Raw genomic sequence first — 16197 nt, forward strand, 5'->3', positions numbered from 1 at the left:
TCCTCCGACGAGTCTGAAGAGGACGACTCCTCCCCTCTCCCGGAGGGGCCCGCCTCCTCTCTTTGAAAAGGAGCAGATTTGTTAACTGTTAAATGGGAAGGGGTCACTATGACTCCCCCCACAGAATTGCCGGCATCCAGGCCGCCTTGTTTCACTTCCACATCTGGCGCCTGGTCAGATGTTTCACTAAGCGGCACCCTGTGGGAGGAGCCGTCTGAATTTGAGATCCTAGTTGTCTTTTTCGTTCTGGCCATCTTGCTCTGCATAGACACAGATACAGTCGGACTTTGTATAAAGGGCAAAGATGGGTCCGGAAAAGGGCAGGCGGAACTCCTAGTCCTAGATTCAGCCGTCCCCGGTGACCGGCTGATCACTAACCTAGGTCGTGTCGTGTGCTTCCGTGGTGCCATTTCAGAAAATAAAAAGAAAATTAAGAGTAAGAGAACTGAGTTACCTGAACGAGTGACGGTTGATGAAGTTCTGGAAATCCGGTGCAGTCGGCTTGTCAGAACAAGCGGTAGGCAGAAAAGGTCCGAAATGTCAGAGCAAGTTCAGGGGTCCGAATGTTCTCAAAAAGTTCTCAAAGTGTGAAAATGACTCAAGACAACTCTCCCTTATATAGGCGAAGTGAGAAGGCGAAGGGTCACTTTCAGAATTCAAAATTTGGGCGGGAAAATCTCTCGTCCTTTCGCCGACTGACACCTGTAGCAGGCCGTCGCCTGTTACAGTGCGACACCTGTCACAGGTAACACGTGACCAATCACGTGCCACCTGTGAGGGGCAAATGATTAGGGGATTTTGCTCCCACCAATCGGAATGCGCCACGTGGACCAATCAGGTCCTGCCAAGTGTCCCCCAATGGGAACAGTCAGGGCTTCCCACGTGGCACGCGCTTATTCGTCCACCTTGGACCTGTTATGTCAAGACATGTGGCATACTCCATGCCTAATGGAGAAACCGGCCACCCAGGCCCAACTTCCGAGGGAAGCCCAATCGGCCCTAGGTTTACCTAAACCTAGGATGGGCACGTTTCCCAAGGTTATAAATACCTCCCTTAATCCTCATTAAGGGGGATGACAAAAAGAGAACAGAAACATTACGGAAAAAACATATTAATTACACACAGTAATAACCGGCTGATCTCGCTAACAAAGCAGATTACCTACATTAAACACTCTCACCTAGAGAGACCAAATCACTTTAATTTCCGCATTAATTACTCCTTAATCAATTACTAACTTGACCGTTGGAGGCGGAGCTCCCAGGAGTCTCCGTTATTTTGCAGGTACAGGCGTCCGGTTCCAGTCTCGGAATTGTAACTCTCCCGCAGGACATCAGAAAACCCCGAAACAGCTGTTACATATAAAAATCAATATTTTATTTTTAAAACTATAGATTAAATTTTCAACAGCTACTTGAAAAGCTACCTCTAATTTCAAAAGCTAATATTTCTAACTTTTCACAAAAGCTACCTCAATCACTAAAAGCTACTCTAACCACTATTTTGCCAAACACTCATATTTTTTATTGAGTAGTGGTTTGACCAAGTCAAACCACTTAAAGATACCTAAAAGCTACTCAAAAACTAACGCCGAACACGCCCTTACAGTGTGCTCTTTGACTTTGAGTAAGTTTTAGTATCTCAACTTGGATCTTTTTTCTGATTCCTGTTTCTTTAATTTCAAAACATATCTTTCTCTAAGATTCTCAGGTCTAGTGGTCTACAACTTCACTTCTTACATTCAATTCCAATTTTTTTTTTTTTTTTAAATATTTTTCTTGGAGGGAATTCTTAGCTTATAAAACCATTTTTATTTTCACCAATTCACCCAACGTGCAAAACCTTCAAAATCCTAACTTTCTTAACAAAAAACTAAAATTTTCAAAAAATGCATCAATCCCTTCAACAACCGCCGAAACAATCACCCAACCAAACCACCAACGGTAACTGTTACCGGTGTTCAAAACCAGGTCATTGGGTCAAAGACTGCCCTCAAACGGGTCAAAGCCCATTTAAAAACCGGAGCCCACTTAACAATCGGAGCCCTGTTTTTCATCCAACTTCTACCTTCGATTTTCCATCCACCCACTGCCTCTGCGGTGCCGGGTTGTGCGAAATTCGGGTCTCCCATAGCTCGGCTAATCCGGATCGCAAATACTATTGTTGCCCCGGAAAATTTGTTAGTATTCTAATTTGTATTTTGTTGGTTTGAGATGATATTATGTACTGTACTACAGTATTTTTGTTTGATTAACTAATTATGAAGTAATTATTATAATAATGTAGGAGTATCATTGCGATTATTTTAAATGGTGTGATAGATTAAAAAGAGAAGAGATCCTGGAAGTTCAACCCAAACCGTACCCGACTTGTGGGTGTGGGGCCGGAGTTTGTGCTGTTCTAAAAGAAAATGGGCAAACTTATTTTATCTGCCCTATAAAAAAGGTTAGCAATTTGTGTTCTTTATTGTTCTTTCTAAAAATGTGCAAAGTATAATTATTGTTGATTAGTTTGGATCATCTTGTTTGTTTATAAAGTATGGTTTAAGGTTTCCCTTTTTATTTGAATTGATTGCTATGTTTGGATTTTTTTTGGTTATTATTTATGAGATTGATATAGAAGTCAAGTTGTACCGTTTATTGTCTCTTTGTTAGATGAGGTAGAGGGTGATTGGGCCCAGCCTGCTAGCTCAGCCCAAAAAAAGGCGGGTTTTGGAACATTCTAAAAAGTAAAAACACATCTTTAGTTAAATTAAGATTTTACAGTAGTCGTTTGAAATATGATTATCAAAATGTTTTAATGATTATATATTTTTTTTGGTGTTCTACCCGATTCACGCTGTGGGCGAATCCGGATTCAGGTCAATTCTAGGTGATTAGGTTTCAATCGCTCGAATACAAGTCCTCTTTACCAAGTTTAGTCCTAATCTCCACTACATTAATAGCTAATTGGTATGATTTAATGATTATAACATAATTGTTTCCAATAACTTTATTAATGGTATTAAATAGTATTATCAATATTTTTTTTGATTTATCAAATTTTTGGTGTCATTTATGTAATTTTTATTCTTATTTTATAGTTTCTTAAATAATATTGTTTTATGTAGGATTAAAATTTTCAAAATTTACATTTACATTGTAGATATTATAAGACTAAGGGTGTGCGTTGTTCACCTGATTTTTACTTATCTGAACTTATTAAACTTATTTTAGTTATAATTTGTACTTGGGTAACCCTTATCAGAACTTTTTATACATGATTTGAACTTATCTGAACTTATTACACCTGAAATAAATAAAAATAAGGTGAACAGAACAGACCTTAATTGTAACTATTTTATAATGTGAAAAATATGAACCAATCATATTATATATCATTAAAATAATATAGTAATCATTTTTCAAAACCCGAATCCGGCCAGAAAATCACATTTTAGCCCTATAGCCTATAGGTCCGCTACTTCTTTGCGAATTTGGACGCAAAATATGATGTTAAGGCTTGGCCTAGTCCGAATGTTTGATCTCCTCTAGAATGAGGCAGATTTCCAATGTTTCTCCTTCTATGGTCTATGTGGAAGCTGGGGACCAGAAGAAATTCAATACTCCATTTGTTTGCAATTACCGCCTTGCTAGTGCTACGCCTGATATTCAATCACGTTAATATTGTAATTTGAATTAGTAATGGGACTAATAAAATAATAATAAATTCAAACAAAGGGAGTACGAGAGTATAAGTATTGTGAAATCGAATTTAATTTTTGTTTGAGAATTAAGATTGAGTTGGTATTCTTTTGGTCTTATATGGGTTACTCTTCATACGGAGTATATCAAGTGAACTTAGTTAAGTTGCACATATTTTCTTAGTTTAGCTGATTGTTGAAAAAATTAATCTTTTGCCAAAAGTATGAATAAAGTGTATTGCTTGACCCACCTCATTGTCTCCGTGGTATGACTTGTTTTTCTTTCTATGTTCCATACTTCGTATATATTTATCATCCTTTTATTATTTAAGTTTTGGCGGTTGGGCATCTATCTATCTATATATTATATTAAAAGACAAGCGCCTCAATGTGAGGATGACAAATGTCACTCTCTCATTGGCTTATCTTAAGTATAAAATATATCTATATAATTACTGTTTACATATTCAAACATAGTTATTTTTGTTTAACTTCAAACAATAAAAGCAAGTTTTTATCCATGTATAAGATTTTCATGATTTCCTAACATAAATATTGATTTAATTTTTTTATAATAAATATATACTTTCCAATACTACAAATAATCTATAAAGTCTTTCCAATCTTTATTTATAGTCAATTTAAGAATAATAACTAATTTGAAACAATATGATTATAGTGGTATAATTAAGGAAACAAATATTTCGTATTTTGAAAGGCTAATATTGTTTTTTTATGAAAATTAAATAAAATCGATAGAATTTAGTTTGACGTCAATTATGAAATCAATACAAACATTTAAAAAAAATCAGATGTACAATAAAATATTGTGCACCTATTATAAAAGCTACCCTGTAATGAATGAAAGTTATTTATGCTTTATTGATAAAAGTTACCCAAATTAGTCTACAAGTTATCCTAAATTCAATTCAAGTAATCAGTTGAATACAAAAGTTTTTTGATAAAGATACAAAATAGTGTAAAAATTACTTTTATCGTTTGTTGTACTCCTTGACAAATACTTAATGCTGAGCCGAATTGTTGTCTTGGAAAAAAATACATAATCTTGAACAAAAATTTAATTTTAATCGGCCTTTCATTTTCTATACAATGTCTTTTACAAATGACCTTTTGTTTTTCTTGCAATTAAAAAAAAATGAACCAATAACCAATCTAAACAAGAAGAATAAATGTTAAATTGAATTAGACATTTGACGAAAAAAGGATAGATATAAAATGTATTATAATTATTACTCGTGTTTTAAATTGTAATATTCGTGTTAACAATGCTATTACTTATGAATTTTTTTTAGAAAAACTAACATTTTGATTTAAAAATCGTGCATTGCTCATGTACTATACTAGATATACAACAATCATGTGCAATAATTTATATTGTTTTATACATAATAATACTTTTAACTATAATAATATGTGTATATAATATAATATTTTTTATAATATAAAAAAGTATATGTATATAATATAATATTTTATAACACGTGTCCTCCATATCAAGTGTTTGGTTGTTGGTGTAGTGGTGATTGAGACTACACTTGGAAAGGAGGACCTGTGTTTGCTCCTCTGCAACAACAATCGGAAGGGGAGTGGAACCTAATAGCCTAGAACAGATCCTCAAATCTGGATTAGCCCAAAGGGTGAACCGGATAGAACACCCAAAACTCAATGCATATATGACGGAAATTAACTTATCCTTTATCTATCTTATACAAAACTCCAAAGTCTAAATTTTTTTTCAAAATATAATAATAACATTTGTAAATTTTTGTTAATATGAAAGATATAAACCTATCAAAATGTATGTATAGTTAAATTGTTTAATAACTTATATCGAATGCGTAGTTTTATTAAAATTATTTGCATATAATGTTAAATGTGTTGGATGTTGTGTAGCTATGCAATGTCCAAAACTTTAGTTGAGCGACTTTGATTTAGTGATTGTACGGCAAAAAGATATTGACTTCGATCTTGAAACCTAATAGTCTAATAAATTCTAAATAGAAAAATTAAAACAAAAGGAAATGAAAATAGTAAATGGCTTTAAATATTGAAATAAACATAACCTTTTAAATCAATTTAGCGAATTCAAGAGACAATTTTAAGGCCTTTAAAATTAAATGGGGGAAAATATACGTAAAAAGAACATTTTTAGATATATAAATGTCCATGCACTATTATAAGAGTTTTGTTAACCATTTTATAATTAGGGTAGGGATAAATCTTAGTAATATATACTCCGTATATTTTATTTATATATCAGTATCCATACCTATATACGAAGTATTTGTGTTGTATATTAAATTTAATTTAATCAGCTGTTGGTTATATACATGACTATTATATAATATATAGTTTTTGGCACAATGCTTAACTTAGGAAAATATATGTTCTGGTAGGTCAAATATAAGGTTATTATTGTGTCTATAGATTTAATGAGTGCGGCGGGTAAATAAAACATGTATATATTAGATTGATTGTAGCTACTGATGCGGATGGTATGATAAGAAAATTTTAGTTTTTTTTTTCAATGAGAGATATAAATAAATTAGTTCACTTCTTATATAGCTATGTGGAGTATTATTCAATTATTTTTCAATTAATAAAATAACATTATAAAAAATTAAAAGAAATTCAAATAACATAGAATACTATTCAAATAACATTCCTTTAATTTTTTTTATTGACCATTAGTAACCAAGTCCTTTAATAGTAAATGAATTACCTTTGTTTTTATTTTTATTTTTCCTACGGGTTTAATAATTTGATTTATAAACCGTGCATCGCACGGGCACTATGCTAGTTATTTATTAATTTGACTTTTACAAGTGTTTAATACTTCCTCCGTTCTATTAATATTGCAACAAGGAGGAAATTACGCATCCCGAAACACCTTTTATATGCTAAATATCTATAAATGTGTAAGAGTAAAAATTATAAAAAGTTAATACTGTGAAAGTATTTTATGAGACAAATCCAACAAGATCCCACTTGACTATATTTTGCTTAACGTATAACTCATATTATATGGTCAAATAAGAGTGATGAATAGTGCAAAAAGTCCATTGTTGCAATATTAATAGATTGGAGGAAGTAATTAATAGCATAGATAGGGTCCACTTACAATTTGTGGAAATATTTCTTTTATAATGCCTTTTCTTGCACCATTTTAAAATTTTTTTTTAACTCTATGTTCCAGAATAATTTAACACATTGTAATTTTGCTTCACTATCCTTATAATTTTGTTACTTTGACAAGATAGTTACCTTTTTCTAATGTTGTTAGTGATTATGAATCATTGATTTTATTTATTGCCTAATTTTTTTTTTTAAAATAAAATAAAGATGTGAAGGAAGGGTATTAATTTTCACTCTTACCTCCCTCTTTCCCTTATATTTTTTAGTACTTTTTTTTGTTCTTATTTGAAATGTTTTTGTGAGACATAATTTTCCAAGTGGAAAGCATAAATACAAATTTTAGCAAGTAAAATGTTGTTATATTAATAGGTGTGTTTTATATACACACAATGACACACATGTCATATAAGATCAATTTTATATTTTTTTTTACTAAATACTCATATATTTTTATTTATTGCTAGTGGTTAGAGGGAGTAATACCCATGCTTCCTCCTTTTTCTTGTTTTAGTTAGGGTTGAGAGTGGGGTTGGATTTTTCCTTCTAAAATTATAATTGATAGGCTAAATTTGTACTTATTTAAGTAAGCCATTAGCAAACTGGGCTTAAAACTTTCTTGAGCATCTATTATTTGTGAATAGAACTTAGGTACCCTTTATTTTAACTAATCTGAACTTCTTGGAAATTTACAACTCACTGTAACTTATCAATTGACTTTGATACTCTCATTAGACATAGGTATATGTCTTAGTGTCCAACTCAGTTATCTATGTGAAATGTTCCATGATTTAGGTCTAAAAGTTAAATGTCTGAGTGTTCATGACCATGTCACTGTTGAGGATTAACATAAACGTGAAATGAAGAGTTCAAGCAATATACATTGAAACTTTTTGTTGTCCTGAAACTTGTTTTTATTTTAAGCTGAACAATAATGCACCCTTTTGTATGTGTGTGCGCTCATACTCACCAACATATATTTAAAGTATTAAACAATTCAGTTGGCTTATGACTGCATGAACCTTGCTATTGGAGCTGAAAAGGAAGTTCTGTATCAATTGAGCCGGATTGTCATTTCAAATTGCAATTTCCGGCCACTCTCTAGTAGATCTCTTTAGTGACGCTTTCTCAGCTGTTTTGTTTTTTTCTTCAAATAACTATTAGGAAAAATTAGAAAATAACACCCAAAAATTGTCACAATTTTGATAATAACACCACAAAAAAAAAACTTAGATTATAACACCACCAAAAAACCAGAAATTCTGATTTCAACACCACTTAACTTTTCATCCAAAAAATCGTTAGTGGATCCCACATTGTACACGTGTCAATTGTGCATTGGATTAAAATAAATAAAAAACAAAAAAAAAGAAAATTAAAAAAAAAAAAAGGAAAACCCTTAAAATACCCAGCCACCATTAGCGCCGCCATTCCTACCGTCGTTCTCCAACTCAGCCTCCACCGCCGTCACCCAATCCCAACCGACCACCCTCGACCCATAAAACCAGCCGACCGACCACCCCTTGATTGCCGAAATCAGCCCAAACGTACCCACGAAAGAACCCGAACCCCAATTTGGTTCAAGGTGAGGGTGAGAGGAGTAGGGCGGTTAGTGGGTTTGGGTTAGAGGTGATCATTTGCGGGCTTGGGCGGGTAGCGGGCCGGGTTTATGCTTATTTTTTTGTCCAACGGGCTTCATGTATCAAACCCAAACCCTTTTATGCGGGCTAGATACTTTGTCCGTGTCCGCTTACTAAACGGGCCGAGCTTGCCCACGGGCTAATGGGCCTTAAATTTTTGTTTTATTTTTTATAACACTAATTAATCTATTTATTATTTACATGTGCTAAAATTATTTTGGTAGAGTTGTCTTAAAATTTTTTATTCACAAATAATGATAATAGAAATTAAAAACACAAAATATGTCATAATATAAAATTAAAATAAATAATTGTAACCAATAAAAACTTATAGTTCATTATAGTCTCTCTGTAATGATTATTTTATTTTCTTAAATACACAAAGTATTATTTTTATTATTAAATATAACACTAACTAAATAAATTAATAAAATAGTATTATTATTATTATAAACGGGCCGGGCGGGCTAGCCCACGACACATATTTTCTTGTCCATATCCGCCCATTTACATTAACGGGCCGGGCCTAGCCCGCCCAAATATCCATTTTTTTCAAAAAGGTTGTCCAAGCCCGCCTTTTTTGCGGGCCTGGTTGGGCGGGCTTAGCGGGCCGTCCCGCCCATGAACAACTCTAGTTTGGGTATGGGTGGGTCGGGGTTTCGGCAGTTTGGCGACGACTTTTGGTTGGGTTTGGTAGAGGAGTACGGTGGCTGGCTGGTTAGGGTTGGATTTGGGTGGTTTGGCGATGGATTCGGGTCGGGGAGACGATAATGGGGGCTGGGCTGGTTTGGGTTGGGGTCTGGGTGGTTCGGCGACGGCGGGGAGACGATGATGGGGCTTGGGCTGGTTTGGGTTGGGGTCTGGGTGGTTCGGCGACGGCGGTGAGACGATGACGGGGGCTGGCTGGTTTGGGGTCTGGGTGGTTTGGCGACGTCTGGGAGACAGTGATAGGGGCTGGGTTGGGGTGCCGACCATGGTAGGGTTAAGTTAGGGGCTGGGTTGGGGTGCCGGCCATGGGCGCCGGTGGTGGTGGTGGCTGGGTTAGGATTATAGGGTTTTTCTTTTTTTTTGATTTTTTTATCCAATAGTTGATTGACACGTGTACTGTGTGGGACCCACTCAACGGTTTTTTTGAATGGCAAAGTTAAGTGGTGGTGAAAGCAAATTTTTGGCTTTTTTTGTGGTGTTATAATAATTTTTTTTTTTTTTTGTGGTGTTATTATCAAAATTGTGACAATTTTTAGGTGTTATTTTCTAATTTTTCCTAACTATTAGGGTAATCATTTTGGAGTTATTTCAGACAGCCTAATACAGTAAAGAACATATACCTCTTAAAAGTTGAAAAGTCCAAGTCTCTAACCTCATCTTCTCCTCCAGCCTCAACATCCTAAAATGTTAGTCATATTTGTCTGACACATGCATCTTTTTAGTAGTAAAATTTAGGATCATGAAACTTTCATGCTTTGGACCGTCAAGAGTGTCTAACCAACGGATCAGATAAAGTAAAAAGTATATATCTATAGTTTTAGAGCATAATATCTTTGCGTTTAATCTATAAGACGACCTTGCCTTTCCTCATTAATCCCAAATGTATAATTGTCTAATTATTTTAGGTGTTTACCATTCCATAGTTCAATTCATATGAGATTTTAGAAGCTGATTTAGTTAGTGCAAAGTTATGAAGCTGATGAAAGGTAGTATGTCTGATCAAAGATTCATAGCCATACCATATCCCTTAAGATTCAATTCCACTTAGAAACTTGTTGGGAATAAGGAGGCTCTTAATTTGCTTAAGAATGTAAATTCAACTTTAATATATTTAATCTTTGATCCGCAGTCGTGGGAAAACCAGGTATTGATGATGTATATCATATGTGATTCCATGAGATCGAGTAGAGTCTTTCTTAGGCTATGTGTCTTTCTGACGGTCCCTATCGACAAGAGTGTAATCTGTTTGGCTGGTACCATAATCTTAGTTTTCCTATTCTTCAACCCTTCTTTATATATCAACAAGAGGCAAATCTACACTTCTACTGTTTACTACAGCTCTAAATATGTGGTTGTTTCCTTTATTTTCTGGTAAACATTAGCTAATCTATACTTTATTTGATGTCTTCGTTGTGTTCATTTTCAGATTTATGCTGTAATTTGTCATCATGGTATTTGTTGATTTGACTGATCAATGTGTCAATTTGATCAATTCAGGCGTAATGATATTTGGTGCAGTATGCTTTTTCTGATAAATAGTCCCTTAATATATCAAATATTTATTAAAGCCTTGCATTATCCTTTTCTTTTTGTGTAGTTCATTGTATTTTATTTCACATTTATGGGTATATATTGCTTATTAGTTATTACATAATGAATCAAGGCAGGTTTGGTCAGAAATTGATTGTAAAGTGCCCCCCTCCCCTGCAGAACCTGAGTTCTGTCAGATTGAAAATTTGGCTTGCTGGTGTTTGAGATGCATTCCAAGATGATCATGAATAATTGATAATGTTGCAGGGATATGGAGCTTGTAACTTTAGGCAACTGATGGAGGAAGATCAAGAATCCAATGTCTTCAGTCCTGAAGCCATAATGCAAATTGATGATGTGATAAACCGATCCTTGGCAAGGCGTGCCCTTGATTTTTCCTCTGAAGAGGTTCAAGGACAGATGGAGAATGGAGTGGGTGGGTCATCTGTTATAGTACACAGGATGTCACTAAGATCTTCTGACGCTCTTCATGCTGTTAAAAACAATCTGAATGTGGGTGACACTCTGGTGAACAATGTCGAAGCAGCTGTTCCCACAACTATAGTACCAGCTGAAAATCAATTTTCACCAGGTAAAGTATGTATGTTTTGATTCATTCTGTGGACGTGGAAGCACCAGCTTTTTAATTTTGCTATGTTCGTTTGTTCTCAATTTCTGCTGCCAAATAGCCAAATCTTTCTATAAATACGTCTATGCTACTTCAATATTGGTCATCAAATACCATATCATGTCAAAGAGCCATGCCAATTTCGATTTCTGTGTCCTCGTGTCATTGTTTCAGCACTTGAACGTTTTCCGACTTTAATCCACTTGTGCCCGAAGACAAAACACCCTCAAAAGGCGGTTTTAAATCAGATGAGGTTCTCCCTAAACAGACATTGCTGATGAAAGATGGGCGCAATGAAGACCGTTTTGTGACAGATGCTGTCTTACAGGCCTCTGAGAAGTTATCGAAATTCTCTCTAAATGAACTCATCACACTGTTGGAGTCTGTGGGTTCCAAGAATCACAAGAATGGGATGATGGAATGTTACACTTTTGCTGGTCTGGATTGCTTGCAGCTTGATGATAATGGGCTCTTGCATCTGTTACTAACTGAATACATACCACAAGTAGCTGCTCTTTCTTGTATGGAGCAAGATATCCACTATGATATCTCCGTAAAACTTCTAAACCACGATAAGAATGGGGAATCTCGTTTTAAGGATATATTTCATGCATTTTGTGAGGCTGGGAAAGCCTATATGGCTTCTAATGAACGGTTGAATTCACTGCAGAAGAATTCTCCTAGTGTTGGAGGCATGTTGGATGTTTTGGAATATGAACTATGGTGTTGCGAGGTGGAGAATGATACTAAACGAGACAAGTTACTTCAGATAACAAAAACCATGTCACAGTGCATGCAAGGAGAGCTTGCAGGTTGCGTTTAGGAAAGCAAGGGTCTTGGTTTGTTAACTAATGTGTGCATTTGCAGTCTTCAACGCGAGTTGTGCCCTGGGGTTTTGCCTAAAATGAAGTAATCTACAATCCGTAAATAGTAGTCTATGTTCTATTAAGTATTAACCAAGTTTATGTGACGTCTACGTAACCAAATGTCCAAATATAATGATGTGCAAATATGCAATGTAAGTTATAAGTGCTATATGTATGTAACAAACTGAACTAATGGCAGCATGTAAACCATTAGATGCTACCACCTAACCTCTATGTATGGATGATGAAATGTAGGTGACTATTTCAAAACAAGTGTTAAGTGTATAACGTCATTATAATTATAACAAAACAAGGCAATATTATTAGCCTTTGTTTATATGGAACAGAAAATGACTAGGAATGTTGAGTAGTTATTACACCATCTATTTTACAAGGAGCCCTTTTCATAAATAAGCTGGCAAAACATCCAATTGCATATTAATAGTGTACTAGCATAGTGCCCGTGCGATACACGGTTTATAAATCAAATTATTACACCCGTAGGAAAAATAAAAATAAAAACCAAGGTAATCTAATATATATAAATAAAGTAGGCATTTTTGGAGAGCATTGGGAGCGCCACATAAGAAAAGGTATTATTTTAACCTATAAGAAATTAGATTTCTATTTTATTTTAGAATTAAAAAATTCACTCGCTACCTAGATAAAAGTGACGAATTAGATTTGATATATTTTCGATTTTAATGCCACGTATATTAAAATCAACAAATTAAATTATTTTCATGGAAAAAAAAGGTAAAAATTCAATTATATAGATAAATTACATGTACACCAAAAAGATAAATAAATAAAATAAAAACCCACAATTCAATCCCCAAAACCCAACCATGTCCATGCAAATTACATATGAATATCTAACTTATTAATGATAATAACAGCCACTAAATATAAATATTAATGATAATACACTTCGAATACATGAATGTTAGTACTTGATGGTTGTACATTCAAATAATGTTCAACATTAGGATTTGATGAACGTAACTATGGTTTTTTTTTTTTTTTTTATTGACAAGTATTTTTAATTTATTTTAATAATAACCCAATAAAATTAAATTTGTGTTTTTATTTTAGAATTAATAACTTTACTTGCCAAAAAAAAAAAAAACAATAATTTTCAAATTTTATCTTATCTAGCAACCCATATCATGATTAGATAATAAAAAAAAAAAAATTATAAGAGATTTATTTGCTATTCCACATATATATGTAGTATAAGATATGATGATATTAAAGATTTGTATACATCCTCTCAAAAATACAATTTTTTTTTTCTATTATAAATAGACACTATAAATATACTACACACGCACAACCAATCCACCATGAGCTTTAATTTATTAAAACTATATAATACAAAAACGCAAACATATGAATATTATTTATGTACTCTATTTCATGGTGTGATTTTTTTTTTTTTTTCAGGTCTAATTTGTTTATTAACAAATAATATTGGAAAAAAATGTAAGTATTTCAATGCTTTCTAATGGTTAACAAAATAAGTTGATCGTTAATTATTCATTATTTTCTAAGATGTATGTTCTGTTTATTCTACCTAATCTAATTGTGTTACTTATCATATTAAATTTGGTTAAACAAATTAATTATAATTTAATATTATTTATTCTGTATTTGAAGGGATTATGTCCATGCGCCAGTTGAAGGAAATTTTGTCAAGTACTTATAAATCCAAAAGAGGAATGTGTAGATTGGAAAAGTAAGTTTGCAACTATAGTCTTATAATAGAAGGGAAAAAATTTAAAAATTGTAAGAGATGTCTCTAATAATTTTGATTTGTGTATTATAGTTTCTGGTAGAACATATGTATTATTGTTGTAAAAATCATTATAGTAGTGTGGTAATGAAATTTCATTATAAAGATTTAATTTTATACAATTAGATTAATTTCAGTAATGCAACATTCTTGGTATGAACTTTTTATTTAACTATTTAAAAATTTATAAAGTCATATCTTTTTATTATTACTCTCACCATCTTTATTCGATCTTACCTTATAGTTTTGGATTTAGTTTATTAATTTTTCATTGTATAAAGTTGATATGGAGTAAAAGAATAATGGTGGTCTAAGTTATTGTTTGTGAAAGAATATAGTGATTTTATAAATATACATGTATACAACAACAATGTACTTTCGTTATACAAACGAATCATAGTTGAAAAAAAAGAGGATTTATGATTTAAATTATTTAAAAAAAAAAGCAAAATAATATCTTGACAAATTAAAAATTAAATTCGTATTTTATTTTAAAATTAAATGAATAGTAATTAATTAGGATTTAAATTATTAAAAAAACTAAAAGTTTTCTTTTTATTTAATTATCTTTAGATAAATACGAACAGTGATTTATAATTTAAATTATTTTTATTTAACATTAATATCTTATTCTAATATCCGATAGATTAAATAACATATAAAAAGGTATGATAAATGATAATAAAATATTACAATTTATTTTAATTCAGAATTAAAAAATCAATCACCACTTGAGAAAAATTAATGAATGAGATTTGAGAGTCAACCAATGAAAAAAAAATTCACAATTTAATTTTTAAATATAATTAATTTAAAAAAATTCACAATTTAATTTTTAAATATAATTAATTTCCCTATAAGAAATCTTCACGAATGAGATATGAGTGTTTAATTTGATGCGTCAATGTAAGAAAAATACCATTTTTTTTTTACAAGAAAAAAAATACCAATATTGATTTAGGATTAAAATTATATTTAAAAAAATATATCTTTTAATGTTAAAAGTTTTATCCGGAAAATTTGGTAATTGAACTTTGTAGGGGAGGGTCCATCATAATCAGTGATTTAGTATTTTTTTAAAAAAAAACTTATATTTAAACTTTTTTTTTCTTATATTATCCGAAAAATAAGATATTATATTTATAATTTTTTTATTAATTATAAATTTAATTTTCACATAATTAGCACCAACAAATAAGATTTTTATAAAATTATGTTAAATAATAAAAATTAACCTTTTCATGATCAGCACAATAATTTAATCAACATATTGTATGGTGTAATTACAAAAAAAAAAAATATCCTTACATGAGATTTACAGATAAACATCTAGTTCATTTACTACTAAAGGACTTGTACTAATGGTCGATAAAAAAAATTAAAGGAACGTTATTTGAATAGTATTTTATTTTATTTGAATTTCTTTTAATTTTTTATAATGTTATTTTATTAATTGAAAAATAATTGAATAATACTCCACATAGCTATATAAGAAGTGGACTAATTTGTTTATATCTCCCGTTGAGAAAAAACTAAAATTTTCTTATCATACCATCCGCATCAGTAGCTACAATCAATCTAATATATACACGTTTTATTTACCCATCGCACTCATTAAATCTATAGACACAATAATAACCTTATATTTGACCTATCAGAACATATATTTTCCTAAGTTAAGCATTGTGCCAAAAACTATATATTATATAATAGTCATATATATAACCAACAGTTGATTAAATATAGTATACGACACAAATACTTTGTATATAGGTATGGATACTGATAGTTTTATGTAAATAAAATATGCGGAGTATATATTACTAAGATTTATCCCTAACTTAATCATAAAAAGGTTAACAAAACTCTTATAATAGTGCATGGACATTTATATATCTAAAAATGTTCTTTTTACCTATATTTTTCCCCCATTTAATTTTAAATGCCTTAAAATTGTCTCTTGAATTCGCTAAATTGATTTGAAAGGTTATGTTTATTTCAATATTTAAAGCCATTTACTTTACTTTGTATATAGGTATGGATACTAATAGTTTTATATAAATAAAATATACGGAGTATATATTACTAAGATTTATCCCTAACTTAATTATAAAAAGGTTAACAAAACTCTTATAATAGTGCATGGACATTTATATATCTAAAAATGTTCTTTTTACATATATTTTCCACCATT

The 16197-nt window shown here is 31.8% G+C and overlaps 1 protein-coding gene across 1 annotated transcript; it reads left to right on the forward strand.

Moving 5' to 3' along the window:
* The first annotated feature begins 1670 nt into the window (after positions 1-1670).
* On the forward strand, positions 1671-12749 carry LOC110702684. The gene is made up of 3 exons (XM_021880441.1): positions 1671-2180; positions 2288-2446; positions 10982-12749. Exons 1-3 carry the CDS (start codon positions 1890-1892, stop codon positions 11324-11326), a joined length of 795 nt encoding a protein of 264 aa, XP_021736133.1. The 5' UTR covers positions 1671-1889; the 3' UTR covers positions 11327-12749.
* Positions 12750-16197: the final 3448 nt, after the last annotated feature.

This window comes from Chenopodium quinoa, unplaced genomic scaffold (assembly GCF_001683475.1).
Source record: "Chenopodium quinoa cultivar QQ74 unplaced genomic scaffold, ASM168347v1, whole genome shotgun sequence".
NCBI lineage: Eukaryota > Viridiplantae > Streptophyta > Magnoliopsida > Caryophyllales > Amaranthaceae > Chenopodium > Chenopodium quinoa.

Excerpts from the sequence above, each read along its gene's own strand:
- LOC110702684 (XM_021880441.1), top strand. The coding sequence starts at position 1,890 with ATGCATCAATCCCTTCAACAACCGCCGAAACAATCACCCAACCAAACC. Across the intron at positions 2,181-2,287 it reads ATTGTTGCCCCGGAAAATTT|GAGTATCATTGCGATTATTT; the intron begins GTTAGTATTCTA and ends ATAATAATGTAG. Across the intron at positions 2,447-10,981 it reads TTATCTGCCCTATAAAAAAG|GGATATGGAGCTTGTAACTT; the intron begins GTTAGCAATTTG and ends ATAATGTTGCAG.